The sequence below is a fragment of the Coffea eugenioides genome, chromosome 10 (assembly GCF_003713205.1).
Source record: "Coffea eugenioides isolate CCC68of chromosome 10, Ceug_1.0, whole genome shotgun sequence".
Lineage (NCBI taxonomy): Eukaryota > Viridiplantae > Streptophyta > Magnoliopsida > Gentianales > Rubiaceae > Coffea > Coffea eugenioides.
The window spans coordinates 3,353,536-3,369,019 of NC_040044.1; the positions used below are offsets into that span (position 1 = coordinate 3,353,536).

General features: G+C 36.6%; 1 protein-coding gene across 1 annotated transcript; it reads left to right on the plus strand.

Annotated features, from left to right (window-relative positions):
* The first annotated feature begins 4,412 nt into the window (after positions 1-4,412).
* LOC113749253 lies at positions 4,413-15,484 on the plus strand. Its single transcript, XM_027292942.1, has 17 exons — positions 4,413-4,794; positions 4,880-4,987; positions 5,095-5,369; positions 5,602-5,844; positions 5,962-6,080; positions 6,197-6,292; positions 6,523-6,628; positions 7,687-7,802; positions 12,291-12,370; positions 12,757-12,856; positions 13,296-13,522; positions 13,672-13,779; positions 13,883-14,160; positions 14,262-14,501; positions 14,609-14,727; positions 15,122-15,227; positions 15,323-15,484. The coding sequence occupies exons 1-17, from the start codon at positions 4,413-4,415 to the stop codon at positions 15,482-15,484; spliced, it is 2,865 nt and encodes a 954-aa protein (XP_027148743.1).

A 15,484-nucleotide genomic window follows, 5' to 3' on the forward strand; every position in this document is an offset into this window, starting at 1 on the left:
ACCTAAACATGTCTTTGAACATCATTGTGCTTCTACATCGAGGGATAGTCAGTCGTGTCCAATTCCATGATTAGTGCAACATGCAATTGTGAGTGTGTTAGTGCACTAAAGGAAGGCAAGAGGGAAAATGAGCAGAAAACCAATAGAATACACAGCTAGCTGTAAGATAACCAGTTATGATTGAATAAACCATTTTCCTGATTTCTTATTGCAGAACACAGAGTCTTTGTCAATGTACATATATATATGGCATGGCATTGTCACGAGGACATCATATTCACTTACTGCACATCAACAGAAATCTTGATGGGTGTAATTTGATCAACTGGCACTTACCACACAAGTGCACAACAAGTTATAAAGCACGAAACCGGTGAGGGGAAAGAAGAGAGCATGAAGAGTCATGCCACTACAAAGAATTGGACCACAACCATAACCTTTCAAGAGAACCCTACAGTTATGATCAACCAAAAGTTCTAGATGGAGAAAAGAAAAAGAAAAATTAAGGCCGGTGTGCATGCATTTATGCTTCCTACCTTTGTCTATTATCAATTAATTACACGTTCAAAATATCCAACACAATAAGCACCTTCAAGAGGGTTGCTTTGAAGAAAATTATAAATAACTAGAACATTTGGAGGTCGATCTTCAAAGAAAGAGTAGAGAACAGAATCCAATCTATTAACTGGAGAAAATAGTAAATGAGACGAGAAGAACACATGGGCAGAGCAAAGCTTCAAACATAACGTACAGACCTGTCACTGTCTGTTAGTATCTTGATATTTTCTTTGCCGCTGTCCAAGAAAGAATGGTCCATGTATCTTGTTAAATGAACGTCTTCCTACAATTTGCAATCAACTACTAGTTGTGTTAAAAATTGTGGAACCTAGTCTTCATTGTAGGAACACCAGCACCACACCAGATTGATGTGCGAAGCTTGTAAACAATGAGGCAATGTATAGAAGTGGGGAAATGAGTAATTGCTGTGAAGATGCAGATAGCAATGAAGTAGCATTCTTCATGTATTGGTCTTCTATTTTGTGGAGAAGAAGGTGTAACACTGAGGAACGCCATTTCTTTCTGCTCTTGTTTGATAAACTAGGGAATCAATAATCCAGATATGATGTGAAGAATTATATTGAATAAGCGTAATAAGCATCAGCAAGCCCAAACATGGGGCAATGACATTAAAAGCATATATGACATTCATTTTGGTATTCAATCAGAAAAACAAAATTTATGGACAAGTCCAACCACGTAAATGGTAATTGTGGAATGTTTAGCTTTGGGAAGGGACATGAATCATCACATAAGACTTTTCCGCACACATTTCTTTGACATCGAATGAAAGAGGTATTGCGTACAGATCTTTGCCTGATTTCAGCACAGGATGGAGATCAAGGTCATGGAACTTGGAGCAGGCCGAGATGATTGGTGGTCCATTTAACAAGATTAAAGTCTCATCTTGATTGTACACAGATAACGGGAAAGAAGGGTTGAAGAGCTTTATTCACAAATCCAAGGCTCCACAAATCGAAAGCCCGCATAATGGGTGATGCCGATCCTTTGCCACCCGTGATGTTTTCAGAGTAAAACTCTGCCCATATCTTGACCGATGGGTACAAGTCGTCAACCAGCCATGTAAGATTTAAGTCTTCGTACTAGCACTGTGTTCTTCTTCTACTTCATGGTTATTAATTGTATTTCTTTCCTTTTGATCACTAATGTCCAGCGAGCCTCCCTAACAGAAGTTCCCATAAGGAAACAGAGTGAAAGCGCCCTGGAGAATTAAATGATTGTCGTGGTTTAAGTCCAGAAAAATTAAAGCTCCTGTCTCACCCTTCCTTCAGGGGACCAAACAATGCTAAAGATAAGACCCAGGGTGGAACTAGCAAGCAGTATCATTCACTATATGAGAATGGTAAGTCCTCGAAGGTTGCGTAAGGCTATTTCAATCAGAAGCTAGACATCGAGAGAAAGAGAAGAAAGAAGTTTCCTTGTCTAATCTACTTGGACAAGATCGTGCGTCCTTATTCTAATCAAAACCAGGCCTACCTGGAAAATCAAGCAAAAAGGACCCTGAAACTGAGCAGACACCATGGCACTAAAAAGATCAAGTGATACCCCGGAACTGAATTAAGAAAACGTGATCAAAATTCCCAAACCTGTCGAACTTGATGCCAGGCATCAAGAGAAAGTTAAAGCTGAAACTGCAACAAAAGCATAATCAGCAGCTTAGTTCGATATCCCTATTCCCTTCTGTGGGAGCGTATACAAATAAAACCAAATTCAATTAATTCCCTTCCTGTCTCCTTCTCCATCAGGACCACGTCCTCAAGCAAGTTGGTGCCTTGTAGCTTTTTGTGTTTGATCAATTCGACAATTATTAGGCCTACATTATACTCAAAAGACAAGCAAAATCGGTGTCTTTTTATTGATCCAAATTGGAATATAATAAGTTCCATTTTTCTGTTCTCACCATTTTTTCAGTTGTCTTGACATGAAATGTCGAAAATGCAGCATACAACCCCCTCGGGCCACCTAGAAGTACATGCCAAATGGAGATCAGCAGACCCAAGAAACTATGCAGTGGCTAACTGGCTAATTACCAAGTACAACCAGCATCTCATAGTAATTGCTAGGTTAAGAGTAAATAGCTTAGGTTCAATGATTTGATCAACGATATGTAGTTGCCAAGAACTTTCGGCCAGCCAAAACCACCTTTTTTTTTTCCTTCCTTCTTGAGAGTGTCGCACTTTCCATTCTAGATATCCCAATTTTTTTGTCTTATCGGCCAAAAGACAAAAATATGTTTTATCTTTTTTCTCCCGTTAATACGAAATTTGGAAACAAGATTGGAAAAATAATCACCGACATCAAAACCAATAGCACTATAATTAGCATGGGGATTCTCAAAAGCGATGATAAATTTGGAGCGGAGAGTAGTTATTTTTTGAAAATTAGCAGCTTTGAGTGGAATCCCCTTCCCTAAGCGCAAGAGAAATCATGATCTCCATAATTAAGGTTGGATATAAAAAATTGCAAACGTGAGCTACTCTAAACTGCAAATTTTGCCGTTAATCGCTTAGCTAATGCCGGAAAAGAGAGCCCGTTTGCCAATTAAGACATTTGCACTAGTATCATGTTATATTAAAGAGTTAATAAACAGCCCATCTTGGATAAATCCTAGTACAAAGCCTATACTAAGCCACATAAGTACTAAGAAGAATGTTCAAAGCCCATCTTAAGTCTATTATTTTGGAATATTATTATTTTCAGTCTTTTTTTTTATAGGTGCACTCTTTAATAAAAAGTTGGAGAACAGAATAAAGCGTATTCCTTCCGGAAATTAGAACATAATGGCAAAGGAGATCAATATTTTAACAAGTGAGTATACAATAAAATTGCATGATCAGAGGAATTTGGATAATAAAAGTGGTTCTCTCACGAAGTTCTGCGAAATATGATGATCACGATGCTTAATTCCTCTTAAGGAAAGGGATCATTGATCAAACCCTCGCCTGCAAGAAAGAATCAAATCATGCCGTGGATCTATTTATTGGACAGAATGTAGATTATTCGCCGTCAGACGGCGGGAAATTAATTCATTGAATTTTCAGTATTTTTTTGGTCTCTCTAGAGAGACTCCAGGCCTTGAAACAAAAGCTGAGGGATTGACAAATGGATGGGCTTTGGACATGGCAATTGTGTTATTAATGCATTGTTAAGTTTTTGTTTTCTGTCTTTCATCGGTCTTCCATTATGATTTCGATTAACTTTTTATACATTAATATTTACACTAACAGTTATGATGCATGTCGAATGATTTGAATTTTAAATTTGAATTCATATTATGTACTAAGTAAACAACAGTGTATGAAAAACTTATCCAAATAAAATAACCATTCTGGGAAATAGCAAAGTGAATACAGTACAAATGAATATGATTTGTGGATTCTTATTTCTGGAGCAGTCCAAGTACAGAATTCAAGCACGGTGTATTTCTCCACCATTAGTTGTGCGAATCTTTCAAATATCCGGATCACCATGGCGGCATTGGGTTGTTGCACGTATTCTGAATTTGGTTCATCGTTGAATTGTTTGGCGGATCATTTGTTGCACCTATTCTGGATATGGATATGTGTGAAGTAGTCGATAAATGCAATTTTGGAATCGAAAGGAATCACTCTTTGCAAAGCTGGATTTAAACATAAGTCGACAAACCTGGATTTGGGTCATTGATCTGTCCGCCAAATCAGAGCTACACGTAAGTCGGCAAAACTGGCAGATACGAAATTTGGACAATGAAGAGGATTGACATTGATTGATCAAGTCCTGTGGCGGACTATATATACTGAACATCTCGACAGAATGAATCATCCCCCTGATCATTGATATACAGAACTCAAAAGATGGAGAAGCTACAACTTAGCTTGAAACTCCTGTTTTTGGTACTTTCTCTTCTGTGCCATGATGGTAAAGCTTCTATATCATCAATTGGTGGGCTCAAAATGGAGGAATTGTTGCAAGAAGAGCCCTCTCAGAACTTCACTTCCACGAAATTTGGATCAGATACGTCTTTCAGCCTTTCATCAGCGTATCTTTGCTCCCAAAGTGGGCGCAAAGAAAATGACAAGATTCAAAGGCTGCCTGGACAGCCTGACGGAGTAGACTTCAACCAATATTCAGGATATGTTACTGTTGATCCCAATTCAGGACGAGCTTTGTTTTACTATTTTGTCGAATCACCAAGAAACTCTTCATCTAATCCACTTGTCCTGTGGCTCAATGGAGGTACTGTTGCTAAATGTTGCCAGTTTAACTTTGTTTCTTACGAAATTTAGTTTATCAAGTGCTAGGCATTCCAAGCTCTTTGCAGGTCCCGGTTGTTCTTCTCTTGGAGCCGGAGCATTGACGGAACTTGGGCCATTTAGAGTTGAAAAAGGTGGCAAGACTCTCTACAGAAATCAATATGCATGGAATGCAGGTCATTGGATTCTAGATTATTTTCAGTCTTCCCTCCATGTATAATATGATAATACACATAACAGAGATGAAGAATCTAACCAAAGTTGGACTTTAATTCTTTCTCAGAGGCCAATATCATATTCTTGGAGTCTCCAGCTGGTGTTGGATTTTCATATACAAATACAACATCAGATTATGATTTCACTGGGGACGAAAGAACTGCAGTGGATACGTATACGTTTCTAGTCAATTGGCTTGAGAGGTTCCCCGAGTACAAGACTAGGGACTTTTTTATTGCAGGAGAGAGCTATGCTGGCCATTATGTACCTCAGCTAGCTCAAGTGATACTACACGCAAACACTAATACGAACCATACTAAAATCAATCTAAAAGGAATCGCTGTAAGTGATAAAGTTAAAATTGACATGCCTGTTGGTTTTTCTTTTTTATTTTTTCAGCAGAGATGGGTGAGATTTAAGAAGTAAGAAGGACACAGGAGATTAGAATCCAAAATCACTAAATTCTGGAGTTTCAATCTTCACCGTTAGACTAATGCTTCACTGGCACATGCCTATTAGTTGCAAGGATTGAAGTTGCATACTAAAATTTAATATGGACAAATCATAATTTCAGGTTGGCAATGGGTTGATTGACTACGAATCCTACAGTAGGGGATGGTTAGACTATTATTGGACTCATGCCCTTATATCAGACGAAATATATATTGGACATAAATCCAACTGCAATTTCTCGTCTCCTGCTCCTCCATCTGATATATGTCGCCAATATCAAGACCAAGTCATAAATGCCACTAAGGACATATACCCTTACGACATTTTTGCGCCCTTGTGCAATTCCACCTCTTCATCCACTCTGGCAAGTATTTGTCAATTCTTTATCTTTTCTAAATGTGCAAACGTTGTTGATCAAATCTATGGTTTCTTATTTCCCTTTTATTTTTTTTCCTGATAATTGGCCTTGAAATATTGACAGATCTCAGTCTTTGATCCCTGCTCGCTGGATTATGCTTTCGACTACTTAAACAACCCCGCAGTTCAGATTGCTCTTCATGTGGATGCTGCCACTTTTCCTTATCCCTGGGAACTGTGCAAGTATATCACTGTTACTCTTGAAGAAGAAATGGTCATAAATTGTGCTTTTAAGTTTTAAAGGTTTGAGCCACCAAGAATATTCACCAATGTTCTTCTTTTTTGGGCTGTGGAAATAGTCTTACCATGAATGGTAGCTGGAAAGACCGACGTTTGCCTATACTACCAATTATCACTGAGTTGATGGAATCCGGAATTCCAGTTTGGATTTACAGGTAAGTCGTTAGAGATAAACAATGGCCAATCTTTAGACTGAATTTTGTCAAATAAACTCTGAAAATTGAAAAGAAAGAGTCCTGTCAACGAAACGAAAACCAAATTCTCCTACAATTCAACATCTTCAAATATTGTATAATTTAACAGGATTTAAGCATTAAATAAGACTGAATCTGAATAAAGAAATTGTCAGAAGTGAACTTAACAAAGTCAGATGATTAATTTGCAGTGGTGACACGGATGGTGCAGTGCCAGTAACGTCCTCAAGGTATGCCATCAATAAACTTGGGATATCTGTGAAAACTCCCTGGTATCCTTGGTACCTCCAGAATGAGGTAAGTGTCATATATTTCTTTTTTGATCGGCTTATTTGTTGTATAACGTATTATTTTAGAATGAGAGCCTTTTTTTTTTTTGATAATAAAACATATTTCATTAAAGAATTACTGGAAATCGTCCAGCACAATTGAGATACATTGCTGCCCTAATGGCAGATAAACATGCACTAAAATTATAGATCTGCAATTTAACAAATACATAAAATTTGAGAAATTAAGAACAGATCTAAAAAGTACCATAAATTTGAAAAACATTTCATCATAGAAAAAGTCGCTGCAGTTCTCTTTGTGCATGCTATAATCGTCAGATCTGCTAATCAACAGTTGTAAGGTCCAATAAAGATGGTGAGATCTGCCGAGATTGATCCAAATCTGAAATATTCCCTCAGATCTGCTATCCAACTGGTTCAAGCTCAAAACTGAAAGTGAGATCTGATGAGAAGACTGAAGAAATTGTAGATCTAACATATAGATCTAAAAAAACTCCAAGATCTGAAAAAGTAAAGAACAAAACTAAATAAAACTCTCACTAAGATAGTTTAGGAGAGACTAAAACTCTCAATAGGACATCCTAGGAGAGAAGAAAACTCTCACTAGGATAACCTAGAAGAGACTTTATTGAATGGAAGGAAGAGCAAAGGACAAAGGAAGAGGAAGGGAGATCTTGGCTCTCCCTCCTATGGAGGAGGAAGGGTAGAGGAGAAAACCTGAATGAGAGCCTTAAACACTTGAACATTACACGCAAACAATATCTCTGGAGTTTGTTAGTCCAATGAAGTGGCAAAAATGAACTTCTACAAGTAAAACTTGTTTCAAGAACTTACTTTGTCTAATTATTCAAGCATGTGTTAAACAAAAAAGCAAGCTCTTCATTATAATGAATTGTAGTAAGATGAATTATCTAGAGCTTCCTTTATATTTTGTGTGGAATAGAAGACTTAGTGGTATAAAAATTTTTGAGAAGTTTTATCTATTAAATTATGCTTAACATTTCGCATAATACTTGCCCATCAAGAATTATGGACTTGTCTGAGATATCAATGCTGGGTTTGCAGGTTGGCGGATATGTGGTTGAGTATGAAAACTTGATGTTCGTTACCATAAGAGGATCTGGACATTTTGTTCCTAGTTACCAGCCAGCAAGAGCCCTTGCACTCTTCTCTTCATTCATAAACCAAAAACTTCTCCCATCCAAATAGACTAAAAAAAGGGGATGCTTTAGGATGACCGAAAGAAAATGCGGATAACACATATTCTTGGCATATATGTCAAACTACTCGTCTGGCCTTCTTGTTCATTAGCCAAAAAAATTAGTATGAGACCTGACAAATTAAATTTTGTTCGACTGTCTTGTTAGTTGAATGCAAAATCTGTCATCCAAATTACTATTTCGTGTTTAAATGAAAAGAGCACATGTCTCGACACCATCTTAAGATGATAATTCTAAGTACAGTATTCATGTGTTTTGCATTTTCAAATGAAAAAATCGTCCAAAACATCCCTTGCATTTTGTTAAATGAATTTCTTGGTCATTTACTTTAAAAATATTAATTTTATGTCCCTTATAAATTCAAATTTAAGTTAGTAAATTTTGGTCCCAATTTAACTACTTTTGAATCTTAAATTACCGAGTGACTCACATGCAATCATTTTTTATATACATCAAGTCAAATTCCATTACTTTAGTGGCAAAAATGAATATAAATTGGGTCATATTCCAATTTTTTAGGGAAAGAATGCACATAATTTGGGTCAGATTATACCTTTTTAGAAACAAATAAAATGAATATAGATCGGATCATTTGTATAACTACAAATCGGATCTAACTTTTTTTATCGAAATGGTCGAAAACATAAGTTGGGACTAAATATTATCGACTGGAATTCGTAATAGATATAAAATTAGCATTTTAAAAGTGAATGACGAAAAAATTCATTTGACGAAATGTGAATGATGTTTTGAACGATTTTTTTTTTCAAATATATTGCAATAAGATCTAACCAACTAAAACAACTTTAGATACAAAAAAACGAGTATTTGTGGTGATTATGGGGCAATTGCATGAATTTTCAAGAAATAAGTTGATTATAATGGTAATAGTTTTACAACAAAGGAGTTCTTTAAGTGTGAAATTGAGAAATGAGAGGCATTTGATTGGAGTCCTCCCATTCACAATAAAAAAGTGTCTGAAGTTGAAAATGAGAAAATTAAAAATGAAAGAAAAAGAAAGGAATATGCTGAATAGGAAAAGCTGTGGAAGTGATCATGTGGAATAAATACACATTTTGTGTGTTTTAATCTCCATTAGTACACATTTTATTGGACAAAATTGAGTTATCACAACTTGTAAAACTTTGTTCATAGTTTTCCACTTGTGTACGCATGGTTTCTTATCCTGGCCAACGATCCTTGAGGTCACAAAAGAATCGAAAACCTCCGACACGTTAGAGACCTTTGGTATGCATAAAACGATCATAATCCCTTGTCCTGTTGTCATTACTCCGAATCAAATCAAACTAAAAAATCGTACACTAGACAAGTATAGACTCCATAAGTTACAAGCACAGCAGAATTGCATGCACATTCTCTAAAATTGTATTTTCTCGACGTGTTTTTTCCTAAATTGAAATTGCTAAAAACACCTAATGAAGATCCAGATGGAGACCGCCGAGTACGTACCTGCAGAAAGCAACAAGCGAGTGCATGCTAAAAAATTTTGGTTTACCTTGGCAAATTAACAAACATGTTGGTGAAATTTTTAATGGATGGACTTTCAGCTTGAACAAATTCTGAAGGGGGAAAGGAAAAAAAAAACATATACTCCATATAAGAATATCATGACGAATATCAAATTGCAGTCCTTCCATGCACTATAAATCAGAGCATTTCGAAAATGAACTTCCAAAGTCCCCTCAGGATTCATCTTCCAAAGTCCTAACTTCTCATGTGGTTTAATGGGAGATAATACGCATGTCTTGGTGATATAGTTTTTTCATTTCTCTTTGGTCTTTGACCGTGTAAAACCTTTTTTCACTTGATCATGATTTATTCAAATCTCATTTTATTTTATAATAAGGAAAAATTGCAATTTTGATCCCCAATATTTGGCCTATGTGTCGAATTGATATCTAATATTTTGATCAAAACAAATTTAGCCCCCAAAGTTTGTGATTTTAGGCAAATTTAGGATAACTAACAGAAATGGACGGTCAACATCAAATTATCATGAGTAAATAACTTTGACTTTGTACCAATCTTTTGATTTTGAATATTAAGTATTTTAGCCTGAATTAAGAGACGTTTGAGAGAAACTATATTCACTACAATTCTTGCTTTTTTGGACTGTGGAAAATTGTCTTTCGGGTACAGCTTTTTTCCCCTCCTTCCACCCGCTCTTTACCTAACGTTTTCCACCAAGTCGTAAAATATTGTGGGAACACCAATTTCAAGCTTACAATATGGTTTTTACAACTTATTTTGATTTTTTGCATGTCAAGAAATAGGACATTTCACCTAGCTGAGACCTAAAATTATTACTGAGAATCCTACCACTATAAAAGATATGAAGACAATTTTGAAAATAAAAACCCTAAATGCATTTTAAAAAGTAATTTGTTTCTGTTTGTCATTTTCATCTTGTCTATTGTTTTATGAGCAAATTACTCAGCTGCCTACTAAACTTTTGTAATAGAATGGTTTTGTTCATTCAATTTTTAAAAGTATGAAATTATCCACTCAACCCTCAAACGTATATAATTTAGGTTATTTCGTCTGTTTTCATCATCAGGTCTGCCTCTCGGTGATGTCTCATGATTCGTACAAATCCTTAGATGTGGTAGAATTAACGGTGAAAATACACAGAATTGCCTAAAGTATACACATCTCGGAGTTGTGTGAATAACTTCATACTTATAAAGATTGAGTGGCTACAATTATACCATTCAAAAATTTAGTGGGTAATCAGGTAATTAACTTGCTTTTGTTTTATTGTTCTGGCAAAACAATACTTGAAGTCACAAAAGATACAGAATCTCCAAGACGAAACAGATCCTTTGGGATGCCTACGAATTTGCAAATTCCTTGTCATGTAGTCAGTATTCCGAATCAACCAAACTGAAACGTGCAAATAGACAAAAGCATCCGTTGCGAATAAAAAACATTTGCATGCACATTTAAGGAATTGTAATATCTGGCCGTGTTTGCTTAAATTGTATTAGTTGCTTAAAACACCTAATCGAGACTGTGCGCCGGAGTATTTGAAGATAAGTTACTACACCTTCCACCATATTTCTTTTTTTTTTTTTTTCCATGTCCCAATATAAGACTCACCATTTTAAAATTCATACAGAATATTAGTTGCTTTTTAATTTTATCATTTCAAAAATCAACCTTTTCAAATTTGGATGCACATTTAATCACCAACTGAATGGTTTTTATAAAAATGCTATAGATGTAATTTCATTCAATGCACACATCCAGACATCAACGATTAAATGTCCCCTTAAAATGATGAATTTCCAAAAAAAAAAAAAAAAGTATAATATTGAGACGGAAGGAATCCTTTGTTGAATATATGAAGGAAAGCAGTAACAAGTTAAGATTATAGTGCATGCATGCTGACGTGCTCTACAGATGTGGTTTAACTGGGCAAAGCTAACATGTCAGCCAAAAAGATAATTGACGGACTTTTGGTTTGAACAAACTCTGACGGCTTAAAAAGAAACAAACAAGTTTATAAGCATATCTTGGTGAATAGATGAAGCAAAATGGCATCAAATTGCCGACCTTCAAAGGACTATAAATCAGATCATTTCAAAAGTAGGCTTCAGTGCACTTTCAATTCCTCGGTTACAGGAGAGTAGTAGCTTAGGGTCATAATGGCCAATATCCTACTAATCTTGTCAATCCTATTCGTGGTGATATCCCGTCAGTGTTACGGGAGTCAAGGTTTTCAACCATTTTCTAAATTCCTGACAGAGAAATCGTTCAAAAGTGCGTTTCACGCTGATTCTTTTAAGGGAGAATTGCACCAGTTGTCCCTTACATATCTCTGATGTGAAAATTTAGTCCCTTAGAACGAAAATGATTAGTTTTAGTCCCTAACAAACAAAAAATGATCACATTTAATCCATTTTCACTTTTCCGAGTAGATTTTGACCGGAACTTACTGAGCCCACATGACGTGTCCAATTTTTAAAGGGTAAAAATGAAAAATCAACTTGATCTGAAATTTGAGGGACTAATGGTGCACATCTTTAGTTAAATATTCATCAAAATACACAAAAACTATTCCACCATTACTTGAAAGTCTCTAATTCATCTCAACCCAAAATGAACCATAATTGCAAGCTCCTCTTAGTTGATTGAAAATCTTTCAAAGGAAATTCGTGATTAAAGACAAGAAAATAACAAGCAAATGTGCTATAAAAGATGAATGCAAAAAGAAAAATGAAAAATGAAAATGTGCTTCCTCGCCCAAAACATTCTAGCAAGTCTGTCTGGAGTTCCTGGTCAAAATCAAGATGGAAAAAATCCCACAGGCCTAAAGTTGAGAGCAAACTTTGGTGGATTGCAGTATCTAAAGACTGCACTTTTTTGGGTGAAAATGGGATGGGGTTGAAATGCTTTGTCAAAGTTTCCATCTTTTTCTTGTTACAGTGACACGCCATTGGACTCTTTCCCTTCTTTCGTGAAGAAACTATGCCGCTTTCAAGCTAGGATTGTTGAACAGGACAATGGTGAGATGAGAAAAAGTTTTAGGAGATGAAGGCATGGATTGTATGGGATGTGTCTTTGAGAAACTCTTTCGATCAAAGGCAGTGAGATTTTGTGACAGAAGTGTGATGTCTAAAGTCTAAACAAGGCTTTTGATGGGGCTCAAGATTCTGCTCATGGTCGTTGATGATTGGGGCAAAGAAGAAACTAGCTTTTTATGATTTTTAAGGACTTCTCTTTGGTGTTTGAGTTTCTTGGGTTTTCGGAGACTTCGGCTCTTAAGAGGCAAATGCAGAGCTTTCCCCAGTGCTCCACGGCTTCAGACATTTCATTTAGGCATTTTACAAACACTTGCAATGCTGACCGACAATGGTGCTGTCATGATCTACAACAAGTGCAATTACTGAAGCCAAGAAGAACCCATTCTCCATCAAAGTCAGGATGCATCAAAAGCTGGAAGGTGGAGAAATTGTGGAAGTTGCATCCGTCGATCACGCCAAGGTCACCAAGTCTGTCTGCGTTTGTTGCATCATTATCTCTGAACCCAACATATTTGGCATTTCAATCAGCAATTTCCTTCAGATGAATTTCAATCAGCTGCTGCGAGTTTGCAATTAGGGTTGTTTTGGTTTGAGATGAATTGTTAGTAATGGTGGGTTAGTTATATAATTTTTAATGAATGTTTAATTAAAGCTCTGCACTATTAGTCTCCTCACATTTTCTAGTTAGGTGGTTTGCCATTTTTACCCTTTAAAAATTATGCACATCACGTGGGTCCAGTAAGTTCCGGTCAAAATCTACTCAGAAAAGTAAAAATGGACCAAAAGTGATCATTTTTTGTTTGTCAGGTACTAAAACTAATCATTTTCGTTCTAAGAGACTAAATTTTCACATCAGCTGAGGGACGATTGGTCTCATTCTCCCTTCTTTTAATGCATTGAGTCTAAGATCTGAATCTGATGCATCTGCCAAGGCTTTTGCTGTGCATGTTAGCCCCCAAGATGGACTCAAAGAGAGAGACAAAATTGACAGATTACCCGGGCAACCTGATGGAGTAGACTTCAACCAGTTTTCAGGCTATGTTAAAGTAGACTCTGGAAGAACTTTGTATTATTATTTCGTTGAATCCCCACAGGATTCATCTTCCAAACCCCTTCTCATGTGGTTTGCCGGAGGTAATGTCCCTTGACATGGTCTGTTACTTCGCTTTTGGTCTTCAACGTTACATAACCAATGTTGATCACTTGTTCATTTGTTCAGAATTCGTTTGTTTAAAATTCCATTATCAACTTTAATTATTTACATGTTGTTCTTGAACATGCAGTGCCTGGTTGTTCTTCCTTTGGTGTTGGAGCATGGACGGAAATTGGGCCATTTAGGGTCAACAAAGATGGCAAAACTCCGTACCGTAACCCATATGCCTGGAATAGTGGTAAGTGCTAATTCGAACGTAGTCGCATGATATGAACCTTTCATATGTAGGTTAGTTACTGCAGAATAGTGACCAAAAGTTTGCATTTGAATACTCGTCCCAGAGGCCAATCTCATCTTTGTTGAGGCACCAGCTGGTGTTGGATTTTCATACTCAAACACGAGTGCATATTATGAACGTATTGGCGACACCCTCACTGCATACGATACATATACCTTCTTAGTCAACTGGCTCGAGAGGTTTCCAGAACACAAGAATAGAGACCTTTTTCTTGCAGGAGAAAGGTATGCAGGCCATTATGCTACGCAACTTGCTCAGCTGATACTCCGTCAAAATAACTACTCAAATCAGATTACTGCGATCAACTTAAAGGGAATTGCAGTAAGGAGTGATTTGACAAGTTTGTCAATTTTAGTGTACTATAATAAAACTAGATATCAATCTTACTCTCTTTTTTTTTCAAATGATAACTCATGTTTCAGCTCGGAAATTCGTACATTGACTATGAATCAAGTTTCTACGGATCATTAGACTATGCGTGGACACATGCCCTCATATCAGATGAGATATATAACGGAGTGAATTCCAATTGCAATTTATCTTTAGTCATTCAATCTGATAACTGCTCTGAATATCTGAACCTAAGTAACAATGTCACTGAAGGCATCAATCCTTATGATATCTATGCATCCTTGTGCAATTCTACACCTGGAGCGGCTCCGGTACGTACGTATAAAGTGATACATTCTCTTCGATCAGTCTCTTTTCGAGTGTGCCAAAAACTAATCTAATTTTCTTTTTTAATCACTGGCTAATTAAATGATGACAGTATTCATATGTTGGCCCGTGCTCCACCGACTATGTCTCGGATTACATGGAAAATCCTGAAGTTCAGATTGCTCTTCATGCAAATATTTCCACCGTTCCTTATCCGTGGAAAATTTGCAAGTAATGCTACTATTTGTACTAATTGGTATAATATATTAGATTGCTAAATTTAGTACTTCAAACTTGGAGCAAGATTTTCCAAGTATTTGACTAGCATTAAATTGTCCCTTGGATCGTATGTTGTCCTCTGGTATGTCTCGGAAATTAGTGATTTGAAGAATTGGACCGATGCTCCTAGGACAGTGTTGCCAATCATCACTGAGTTGATGCAAAGTGGAATTCAAGTTTGAATTTACAGGCAAGTCATTCCAGACCAAATATGCTTTTGATCAGTACTGACATTTGATGGACGGATTACTCCTGACACAACAACAGCAAAAGCATAACAAAATAGTAGTATTCCTTACCTTTTGCAAATTTAATACCTGATTAAGAGTTTTCAAATGATGTTCAGCGGGGACACTGATAGTGCTATTCCAGTAACATCTGCCAAATATGCTGTTAATAAGCTGAAGTTATCGGTGAAAACTGCATGGTACCCATGGTACCTTCAAAATGAGGTAATTCTTCTAATCGCGTTTGCATTTCTTATAGCATCTGCTACATTTCCTCTTAAAACAAGCGGATATATACATACATATGGTTGCTTGTGCAGGTCGGAGGCTACGTTGTTGAATACCAGAACTTGACATTCGTTACCGTCAGAGGGGCCGGAGTTTTTGTTCCCGACCATCAACCAGCGAGAGCCCTCGCTCTCTTCACTTCATTCATCAATGCACAGTTGCCCCCCTTCCACCTGGACTTTTATTCGGGATGA